We start from the raw sequence: 12,000 nt of genomic DNA, 5'->3' as shown, positions 1-12,000 counted from the left end.
TACAGGCTGAAATGTAGGGAAACTAACAGGCTGATCCTTCATCAGTAGCCTTAAATATAGACTTTCTTTTATCTAGTACCTTAGTTCTCAATGTGCAATCCCAGACCATCAGCATCAGTGTCACATGGGTGATGTGGACCTTGGTAGAAGTGTAGTAAATTCTAGAACCCCTTCCCAGATCTACTGAATCAGAGACCCTTGGGGGTGGAGCCAGAAGTCTGAACTTAACCGAGACCTTCAGTGGTTCTGACACTTGCTCAAGTTAGAGAAACATGAATCTAACATATTAATAGTGAATTATAGCAATGTATGAAGCTGGACAGATTCTACTTCTGTTTCATACCAAACTGAATTTATGACCCTACAACGAGGTATACTTTCTCTCCTACAAACCTTTTTCTTGGTGAGTGTGAGGTGATACCCATCTCCAAATGCTTCCTTGAGATAAAACGGTGACCCACAGCAGCGCAGCCCTCCCTGCTCCAAGAAGGCAATGCGGTCACTCAGCACTTCAGCCTCATCTAAGTGGTGCGTCGACAGAATGATTGTTCTGGCTTGAAAACAGAGGAGAACAACCGAAAATGAAAAATGAAGCTACAGTTGCCAAGATATACTGAGTTAGAACAAGTAAATCCTGTGATTTATGGGGAAAGTCACATTTTATGAGCTAACTGAAACACTCATCAGAGGGGCTTCCAAAATTATCAAAGAGAAATTCAGAAGGGGTGTTCCTAAATATCTGCGAGGTGGAGGTGGGGTGGGGGGCTGTTCTTATAAGCTGACAGCAAATATGTTGTAAGGCTAAATGTCCATAGTCTGTAGTGGGGGCTACTTCTGTTAATCCCTTATTCTGTTCACTTGGCTTCACTTCCATTATCTCTGTCTTTTTCTCTCCCTCCCTCCTTTTCTTCACTATGAAAAAGCAGTAATTTTAAAGACTTTTTGAAAATTTCTCTCTGATTAATCCACTCCACTCTGATTGCTCCTTTGCCTCACATCCTGTTAGCACTTATTTAGTCTGTTTTCAGTTTATTTTCGTTTGTGTATGCTTGGTATCTCTAATTAGATTCTAAGCTCCTCTAGGCAGAATTTGGAACTTCTGTTGGATTTGCATACTCTCACAGAGGTCAGTTAAGTGCTCAATTCACAGTGGGCTCTATACAATTACACACTAATTGATCCAGAAATTTAGCTAGGAGAAGACAAGACCTGACCTTAGATGTTTAATGGAGATTATAAACAGAAAAGACTTCAATTTGTGTGCTTGCATCCCAGAGGGCAAAACTATAACTGCTGGCTGGAGAAGTTATAAGAAGGTACTCATACCAGTTTTGTTCTTGGATATAACATCCCATATACTTCGCCGAGAACATGGGTCAACGCCAGTGGATGGTTCATCCAGAATTACTACCCTTGATCCTCCGATGAGAGCTATGGATATGGATAACTTCCTCTTCATTCCTCCTGACAGTGTTCCAACTCTCTTATGACGATGGCTATATAGTCCAGTATCTTTTAAAGTCCTTCAGAAATGATGGACAGTGGTTATGTTTTACAGACAGAATATTTGAATTTTGGAAAAACACAAAAAGCACCCTAAATAAGAGGCATTCATTGAACAACTATTATGTGCTCAACAAGGTAAACTATTGAGGATTCATGACATAGTTTTCTGTTGTCTATCAACTAGTTGGAGGTACAAAATTAATACTAAGAAAACACCATAAGGACTATATGGTTCATTATTTTATTCATTCATTTGACAAGTATTCATGTCTAGAGTCCCTGCCTGTTTTCTGCCAGACTGTGTTTTAGGTGCTGTGGAACAGCATCAAGCAGATAATGTTTCTAACCCATGAGAAGATGATGACACAGTATGGTTGTGTATCAGGAGTAATGCAGGGGAAATTCAGTTGATAAACATACTCCCAAGAAGATTATAATTTGCTATTTTATGATAAATGTAATAAAAAACAAGTAACACTGGGTATATGAGATGAGTGCCTGGGGTGTGCTATTTTAGGCATCTGTTTTACACACGGTGGCTCCCTCAGAGAAGGTGATGTTTGAGCAGAGACCAGAAAGGTGGCAGAGTAAGTCTAAGGGCTGTCTGGGGAAGGCTGCTCTAAGTAGTGGGAACACGGGAAGCCCTGAGGCGGGAGCAGGCCCAGCATAACCGAGCGTTCACCTGGGCAAGCATGCCTGGAGCAGAGTGAATGGGGATGAAGCAGAAGGAAAACATGAAAAGCGAGATTGGGGGTAGGTCAGGAAGAGTCTCATAGGCCTTGATAAGGACTTTCCTGAGTTTCACACTGAATGTGGTGAGAAACCATTAGAGGGCTTTGACAGAGGAGTGGTCTAATCTGTAGTTTAAAAAGGTCACGCTGTCTGTTCTTTGAAGAATAGACTGTACAAGGGAAAGTAGGAGCCAGGGGTCCAGTTGAGACTTGTATGGTGGCCATGGAGATTAGAAACACAGGAATGGCGGCAATGCAGGAACCAGAAATGAAGGCAACTATTTACAGTGTAATAACTGGCTTCTGAGGAGAATGTATACAATTCTCATAGGCCCTTATACAAACCCATAGGCCCTTAAATGCATACAACAGTAGAAAAGTAGAAAAACTGAAAACAGTTGTTTCCTGAGAAACTCTTTCCTACTGGTATTATTACTGTAACTTGACTTCTTTTTGAGAGAAGTTAGCCAGCACATGTTCTCATTCCTGTCATATCTGACCTTTTCACTTCTTCATGCAGCTGCTTTTTAGTCCAGTGAGGAACTTTGATGGAGCCGTAGAGTAGAAGGTGCTCCTTGGTGGTGAGGTAACTGAACAAGACATCATGCTGCATGCAGACGCCCATGTTCTTCCGCACAATGTGCAGATCTGTTCTGATATCTTTTCCATAAACAAAGATGGTACCTGCTGAGGCCCCAAACAGTCCAGTCAACATGGATCTGGAAATGAAGAAACCATAAGTTAGGTGTGAACCAAAACTTTGATGTAGATTTTTGGACTAAATATATCTCAGTTGTTAGCAAAAAATGTTATAGTGTCTCTTCCCAGGGCAGGTCAAGCTATGAAGTAAAATCGGATTAATTGGGAGTAAAAATTAAAATTGCTTTTAAGCTTCTAATAATTTAGAGTGTTACAGAAGCATTACATGTAATGCTGATGGTGGGTGGTGGTGGCAATAATGACAGAAAGGGTTGGGCTTTTTAACTGTAAATGCACTCTCTTCTTCAGCAAACTCCCACACATCCCTGGCATCAGGTAGTTCCCATAGGTCATTAAGCCTCAAATTTCTATTTCCCATATGAATTCTGGTCATCTTCAGTCCCCCACTCTACCCTGTGACTAGAATATTCTTACCTACAGAACTCCTCATCGTATTTCAGATGGTCAGTAAACTGGGCAGTTATTTAATATCCATCTTCTCCACTAAAATATAAGCCCCATGAAGTCAAGGAAAGGACATGTTTTTTTTTTTGTACCATTCTTACTATCTAACTAGTGTCTTACACATAATAGCTCTTAAAGGACTACTGTGGATTAAATAGGGAATCAATACAATGTGTGATTCTTCCCATAAAAATGCATTAAAATCAAGTAACATATTTCTTTGTACATTCTTTATACTCAGAAAACTACAATGGGGACTTTCTCAGCTAAAATTATAGCCTCATCAAAATCCTTCTCCATCCCTTTCCTTTATTGTCCTCTTATTGCCTATTAGAAATCTTAATTTTTAAGCACTGTATTCTCAGCTCAGCAACCCACTCCAGCATTCTTGCCTGGAGAATCCCCATGGATAGAAGAGCTTGGTGGGCTACAATCCATAGGGTCACAAAGTTGGACACCAATAAAGAGACTTAGCACAAACATAGTACATTCTCACTAGAAAGTCAACTCTGCATTGAAACAGGTCATATAAATGAGAGCAGCTGCATGCTTGCTCTTTTCATAACTCTCTTTTGTCCCCTTTTAGTTACTGAAAATTAATTACTGAAAAATGTTTTGGCAGTCACTGAGCTTACTCATGATGACAGTAAACAGCATATCTGACAATGGATACTTTTTCCCAAATATGTCTAGAACACCAGCAGCATCTTAGAGCTCACTCCAAGCAAAGCCTAGTGGAGACTGGAGGTGAGTCACAGAAAAAATTTCAAAGCAATGTCACTTTTAAAACCATTCGAATCTTTTCTCCATTAGGACACAGGAAAATGCTAGTTAAGTGAAGAGAGAAGAAGAACAGCCCATGTACTATTTGTGAACTTTTTGATCTATATCTGATAGCTAGTGATTCTTTTCTTTTTTCTTTCTTTCATGAATCAAGGCAAAGAATCCATTTAATAGAGTAGATGGGGCTGAGTGTGTTTATATCAAAATTTGTGAATCCAAACTGGTATACAGGCCAGGATAAAAATGCAAATAAGTGAAACAGACTAAATGTATGAGGCAGTAAAGTTGGTGGGGAGCAGGGATGAACCAGAAAGCAGACCTTCTTTGAGAACAGTCACTAATGAGTCCAAAACAATTGTCTCTATCTAAGCCTACAGGTTCAATGTTGCCAAAACTTTCTAATATTTAAGAGATGACAGGAATGTTTATTTTTATTTGAAAACTCTCCTATTTTTAAATACTGGCACAGAAATAAAATATTTTAAGAGTACTAGTGGGCCAATATTAGGTAGACCAAAATGAACCTATCTGGTGGGGCTGATCCAGACTTTGAGCTCACAGGTTGGACCTTGCTTCTACAGTAAGCAAGTTGAGGTATCTTAATCCATCTGGGAGCTGTAACAACTCTATTTTTATGAAAGAATTGAGGAAATATTAAGTAATATGCTTCCATGACACCTAAGTATTGAAAAGCAACATACATCGTGGTAGTCTTCCCAGCTCCATTGGGTCCCAGCAATGAAGTAATATGACCTTCATAGAAGTTCAGATTGAGGTCATCAACAGCAATTTTTGAGCCATAGATCTTTGTGACCCCATGCAGAGCAACCCCAACTGTGAGATCTTTAGGTTCAGGCTCAATGTTGGAGGAAAACTTGTATTCAGGACCTGGAGAGAAATCAAGAGAAGAGTTGTAAGCTCAAAAGGAAAGAAAATGCAGCTAGATTTAGACTTTTCCTTAATTAAAAATGGAAGACTATAGACACAAGCCTCAAAGTAAAAAATAATTCCAGATATAAATGGTCTATTATAGTCTCCTGCCTTCTCACTTGTTTTAAAAAATGAATGAGAGCATTGAAACCACACTCTAAGGTTTATATTACCTGTCTCTGTCAGAAAAAGTAGTCTCAGAATATAGTATCATAATACTGAATTCTCCTTTATTCAAATCAAAGATCTCAAATATTCAAAATACAAGTTTAAGGCTTGGTCTTCCAATTGAACAGGGTGATACATATGTATAAAATAAATGTCTATACTTAGTGGATAACGCTTACTCAGATCTGTGGTTATAGAATCAGTTCATTAATTACTCTCTACATTTCCTTCATGCATCACAAAAGAACTAGTTATATGGATCATCCTTACTTTATAAAACTGACACTGCTCACCCAATGTCAGTAAGTCACGAGCCTTAAATTGTTTGTTCTTTGTTGGTGATGGATTATGCTAAATTATCCATACTTATTACTTGGTTACTCCTTATGACTAACGACAGATGGCTGGAGTGAAGGGTGCAGACTGTGGCCAAGGAACAAAATTTTTCTCTGTGTGAATCTAACTGGACCACAAAGGGATCTGCAATCTTGGCCTAATTAGCACCATATGCTAACCAACTGAGTTAATGAGCCCAGGAAAAGCCACGATTTAATCTCCCTATGAGTCCAAACACATATGTGTAGACATATTCATCCATGACTAAGAGGATGATAATTTCACCATTTAGAAAAACATAATTAAAATCACTAGTCATGTAAATTTTATATCACTTCTCTCATAATAATGCATGTTGTTGACCTACTTGTCTTACTGGCAGATGGGTTGGTGTTCTGCATCATGATATTAGTAAACATAAGCCCATTGCTTTTCTCATGATTCACTTCTGCACATCCCAATCGTTCTTTCCAATAGGAAGGAAGGAATGGAAAATACCACGGAGCTGCCATACCGTATGTGCCTGTAACAAGAATGTATTAGGAAAAGTAGTTTTAAATTGATTGTTAACATTAAGCATCAGAAGTTAAATAACAGTATTTACTATGCAGTATTTAGGAAATATTTTCATTTTTTTGATTCTATATAAAACTAAAGTTGTCTCAGTTTCCAAAGTAAAGTAAAAAAGAAAGCCAGTTTTTTAATTCTTTCCTTTATAAACAGCTTCACTGGGTACAGTTATATACTATAAAATTTAATCACTGTAAGTGTAGAATGTGATCATTTCTAGTAAATAAAATTTTGCAACCAGAACAACAATCCCCAGATTCCAATAACTCCAAAAAGTTATCTCATGTGCTTTGCAAATAATTCCTGGTTTCAACCCAAGTCAGAGGCAATCACTGATCTGCTTTGTCTCCACATTTTTCTCTTTTACAGAAAGTTTATATAACTGGAGTAGAGTAACAATCTTTCATTCATTCATAGAATAAAAAATGTACAAATATAAATAAGACTTAATGGAAAAACTTCTGAGCATGTTGAAGCTTTAGCCATTTGAGACCTTGGAGGGGAACCCCACTGGTCTTGTTCATTAAATTTGATAAATTCTCCTTAGAATTAGGAAACTTGATTTTTTGCTTTTATAATATCTCATCCTCCCATTCGGAAAGACTGGACTCTATGCTTCTTAATTCATTCTATCCTTTAAAGGAATATCAGAGGAAAAAATTCAAAGGTGCATTATCTCAGCTTGGAAAATTTTGGTTAGTTTTAGGATTGAAGTATTTTTGGAGATGATATTTGGCAAATAAAATATTAGAAAATATATATTAGCAGTTTTATAATGATGACAATCATGAAAAGCATGTACGTGTAGGAAGCATGATCATACCTGGGAAAACGTTCCTGACATACCAAGCAATAAGGAAATAAATGAAAGAGTCAGCTAGGATTAGACAGCACAGCCAGCCAAATGAAGTGGTGTCATCCTGAACTGGGGAACTGTACATATTTTCCCACTGAAGACCTAAGTGAACACATACATTTATTTTTCCGTGAGACATTTTGTAGGTGTGAAAGATAAAATCCAGTTGAAAAGAAAGTGAACCTACCAATGCCTTGCTCCTCATAGCGTGCAATATACTGACTTGCATAACTGAAAGCTGTTGGAGACAGCAGGCTCTGTGAATAAAATCAACCACAGTGATAGTTCTTGTAGATTTCATACATTTTTCCCAGAGAGGTCTTCACCTACTTCAAACTTTGGGCCCTTATATAGGTAAAACTGACATCAACTCTCTAATCATATTTAAAAGCACAGAGGTCCCTTACCAAGCATACTACAACTTTGGAAGAAGAGGGAAGGAAATAGCAGAAAACAAAAGAAGGAAAATTATAACTTGGAAAATATTTGTCAAAAATCCAAAATACATATCTAAACTTATTAAATGTTGTTCATCAATTTACAAAATTGCTAATTATAGAGTAATGCAATGTAAGGTTAACATCAAATGAAATGTTAGGGGCCAGAAGATGTTTTTACTTCATAGATTGTCTTCAAGTAATAGAAGTTTTATGCATGCAAATATATTAAAATGTCAATTTTATAATGCAACAAATTAAAAATTTTAAATGTTGTTTAAATACAAGGTGGCCAATGTCAAATGAGTTATTTATCGCTTTCTATTTCCACAAACAAGTTCTAATATGAGCCTCAGTCAATGGTGAACTTTACTTCTGCTTTCCAAATTTCAATATCAGTGAACTTAACGCTTTCATTAAAATTCTTAAATTTGGTACTTTGAATTGAAAAAGCAGAAAAGAATTCAAAATTGATTATATGCTATCAGCGCATTTGTATTTATGCCTGTAGGTTACATGTCTTAAAAGCCACAAGAATTAGTCATATATGAGAACAATGCCAGTAATAGAGGTTCTAAGATTTTTATGGAACTGGGCCAGAGATAAGTCAGAATTCCTGATGATCTTCAAAACATGATATATTACATTTTAACTGCTCTTTCTTACAGCATCATCTATTATGATTTTAGAAACAGTGGAGGAAAAGTTTTCTTTTCATAGTCTTATGCTTGTATGGTAGACAATGATTAGGACAGTTATGCATATTTTATAATTACTGAACTTGTACATTTAGAGGGTCTAAACACACACAAAAAAGTTCATTCCTTTCATACCCTGGCCATTCAGTTGTGACAGCTGACTTACCATGAATACTTTTATTACATAGCTCAACTCATTTTCAACTGTAATCAGAACAATAAATGGAAAAAAGGCAATGATGTAAATGAGGCTTCCAATCAGAGCTGCAATGTTGGTGCTGTTGAAGAAGACACTGATCAGATAGCTCATGGCGATAACTGAGAAGCTATAGTCCGAAAAATACAGGAACAAGATGAACCCATTTGTTTTAGGAAGAATATTGCCAAACTTGAGTATGATGATGAGGATGACGATAGTAATTAGTAAAAATCCAACACTCTCGATGAGCCAGGCAAAAAAGTGGCTGCAGGAGTTTACTCCCATCATCTTCATGTACTGTAAAAACGAAAATGTGTTAGTTTCTTCTTAAGCTAATATATTCTCAGATGATAATTATTTCTGTACCATTCAAAAATGTCCACCAGACTCTTCAAACACAAGAAACTAGGCATTTTAATGATGCTTCTAAGTATAGCATTTGTCCACGCTCACTATGTGACATTAACATGGGCTGGGCAGTTTAGTTCAGCCCATCTTAGATTGTAGCTCCCAGACTGCCCCAATGTAATGAATGATTTGGATGGTGAGGTTTGTTTTATTTTTTGACAAGTTCATTTTATAACTGGTATCTAAGTGATGTTTCCAGATTAAACTAGTTGAGAATAGACACAAAAATTTATGGTATCCCCTGCAGAATTTTACAACATGAATTTGATATTTGTGCAGGTAAGAATATTTCAAGTTGGTGAAAACTCATGATTTATTTCAAATTCAGTGTATGGACTGAGATAATAAAACTCCATTATTCTCAACTAAACATTAGTGAACAACACAATAATTATTCATATTCCTGTAAGAAATAAAGTAGACCAGATTCCTAAGATGTTAAACTGTGCAAACTTTGAAGAAGACTTTCTGCTTTTTGGCATAATTTCCCTATCCTTAAAATCACTAACAATCTAGGTCAGGTTTGTTATCTTTGTTTTTAAAAAAAAAAAAAAAAAAAAGTCCATGCACCCAAAATGAACACATGCATCTCAGATAATCTATACCTCTCTCTCAACTGATATTCTGTATTATCTCAGTGATATCCCTAGTGGTCAAGGCATTCCATCAAGGTGGAAAGACAGACTAACACGAGGTGTTTTTGCATTAACTCAAAAGGATTCTGAATGATCTGAAGCCCCCAGGACCTTGGGTGTTTCGAATCGGTGACTTGAATTTGTACCTGGTTTCTAGTTGTAACAACTCTTGATTAATAGTAAGTTTATGAATCTAATATTCCATCTTAAAAAGAACAAAATTAATGTTCCACTAACAGCTTTGTAATCCACTATTTTTTTTTTTTTTGTAAAAATCAAGGATGTACAATGTCCTCCCCTTTAAATCTAACTTGTCTAGGAAAAAAAAATAGGGAATGTGCCAAATCTTTTACTATACAAACAAAATAGTGATTTTTACTTTCTGCCTTTGCAATTTATTCCATTTTGATAATGCTGTTGCTCCAGTTGTTACCATGGAAACAGCTACCTGACTGCCACTAGTGTAAGCTGTGGGACTTAAGCTAATCACCACTAAGGAAGTCCTGTGACTTCTCTTAACTTTGCCCTTTTCCTCACCCTCTTCTCTCCCTACTACTTCTTTCCTCCGAGACCCTGCACACTTTGTAGTAAAGATTCAGCCTATGTTTCTATAGGAATAGATGTGTGTGTCAAAGTCAAAAAAAAAAATCAGCATGGAGTGAAGATTCACTATGGAAGGTTTTATCCAATTGCTATGTATCTATCATTGAAAAGAAAATTAGATTTTGGTGTGAAAGAGACCTCACAGATCTTATTTTAGCCATTTCCCTGTATCCCATCCAATTTGCAAAATTACTCTGTCATGTTTGATGCCTTCATTTCAGAGATACCAATTTTTTTGGTATTTTGGCCTTTCCCATTATTTGTATTTTGATGTTTTTACTGAGTTTAATGTTATTTGAATATAACTAAATGGGAAGTTATAGAACCCATGTAACTACCCGAAAGCTGATATTCACCACTTAATTTCACTTGGCCTATACAAAAATTTTCTCCTCCACCCAACAGCAATGTATGTCAGGAGGAGGCAGTATCACTATATTTTACAAAGTGGATATGAAGTATCCAGAATGCTATCAAGGACATGAAATAGAACTGACTTCATGTTTATAAATGTGTTTTCCTTCTGTGACAGTAGATAGCTTCAGTATAAAACATTTGTATATCTAGAAAATTCTCCATTCATAGCCTTGTTAAAAATAATTTAGCAAACCCAAAGAGCAGGAGCAAAGGTGTTTATCATGGTAATATGGAAGTTTTCAAGGCTCAAGATCAGATTTCTATTCCCAAGAATTGGTAAAAGTTGGAGATTGATCATTGCTTTTTATCAAAACAGAACAGATTAGGTGCTTCCAACAGTGTTTACTACTTAGCATTCTAGCATCAAACTTCAGAGTTAAACTTCAGGATTTTATGCCATGAGAAGAACAGCTGTTATACATAAAGAGAAAAAGCAATGAATGCATGTAGGTCATCCATAAATTATCCAGATTCACTGCCAACTCTGTGATAATCAACAAGACCAAGCTTGCTAATGGAAGGTGGCCCACAGAGAATGACTGGCTGTGCTGTCTTGGATGCCGCTGGTGTCTCCTCAGAGTGACAGATGCAAGTGCCAGCTTTGTCATCAAACAGCCACTTGTCTCAAGTCTCCCAAACCTGCTGGAGCAATTCATCAATATCTGATCACCTGTTGCTCAGGAAAACCCCTCTGCACAGTGATCAAACTCTGCTTCAAGAAAGAGATTCTGTGAGATTTTAGATAAATGAGTCATCACATTCAAGAGAAGCTTATGCACAGGGACTGAAATTAAATACTGTCAAGAAAAGAAATCATAAATATACATATATTTACTTGACAGCTATGTTTTCATTCAACAAGAATGTCAAGAACTGATTAATAATAATATTTTTGTACTTCAAATTTTATATTCTGTTATAGATATTTATGTTATTGTTTTTAGTAGGATATAAAGGATATTGTGATCATTACTTGGAATATTCCATATTCTCACTAGTAGGATGAATAGTATATACCAATAAGACATAAAAAGGAGTAAACTGGTATTCAAAAAAAGGAGACAAAAAAATTGCCTCAAGTGAAGTACCACAGAACTATAGACTTTCACATGATTTTTGGCAATCATTTTTCAGACTACAGATATTTTAGGTTACCTGTCTGAACTGAGAGAGAGGACTCCAAAATTTTGTCTCAAACTGAATATAAACAATGAAATCCCCATAAATGACTTATTTTAGACCAAATAGATGAAAATAACCGTAAAACCAAGAACATAGTGTGAAAAGCAACTCCTCTGTGTGATATAAAATCAGCCTTTGTTTAGTTTTATATTTTAATTTTAAAAAGCAAGAAATGCAGAATAAAGCTCAACTGAAGGGCATTTTGAAATAGTTTTCTAACTATATGATTAATTTTATCACTAAACTTCTTGGGCATTAGTATTTGTACTAAGTCTCTTTAACAAGTTAAAGGAATTTACTAGAATCATACCATAATGAGGTCAAAGATGAATGCCTTCATTGAATTAGCAACTGACCTGATTTCTACGTCTAAATGT

The 12,000-nt window shown here is 36.3% G+C and overlaps 1 protein-coding gene across 1 annotated transcript in view; it reads right to left on the bottom strand.

Annotated features, from left to right (window-relative positions):
• ABCA12 (ATP binding cassette subfamily A member 12) overlaps window positions 1-12,000 on the bottom strand; it is a 200,489-nt gene that overhangs the window by 46,378 nt on the left and 142,111 nt on the right. Inside the window, exons 24-31 of the mRNA XM_061148811.1 lie at window positions 8,346-8,675; window positions 7,232-7,301; window positions 7,012-7,146; window positions 5,986-6,141; window positions 4,886-5,072; window positions 2,738-2,956; window positions 1,327-1,523; window positions 394-554 (exon numbers count right to left, since the gene is read on the bottom strand). Coding sequence (XP_061004794.1) covers window positions 394-554; window positions 1,327-1,523; window positions 2,738-2,956; window positions 4,886-5,072; window positions 5,986-6,141; window positions 7,012-7,146; window positions 7,232-7,301; window positions 8,346-8,675 — 1,455 coding nt within the window. The remainder of the gene's footprint in view (window positions 1-393; window positions 555-1,326; window positions 1,524-2,737; window positions 2,957-4,885; window positions 5,073-5,985; window positions 6,142-7,011; window positions 7,147-7,231; window positions 7,302-8,345; window positions 8,676-12,000) is intronic.

The sequence above is a fragment of the Dama dama genome, chromosome 8, assembly GCF_033118175.1.
Source record: "Dama dama isolate Ldn47 chromosome 8, ASM3311817v1, whole genome shotgun sequence".
NCBI classification, from domain to species: domain Eukaryota; kingdom Metazoa; phylum Chordata; class Mammalia; order Artiodactyla; family Cervidae; genus Dama; species Dama dama.
Note: the sequence above shows the minus strand (reverse complement) of the source record. Positions and strands in the feature narration are given on the sequence as shown.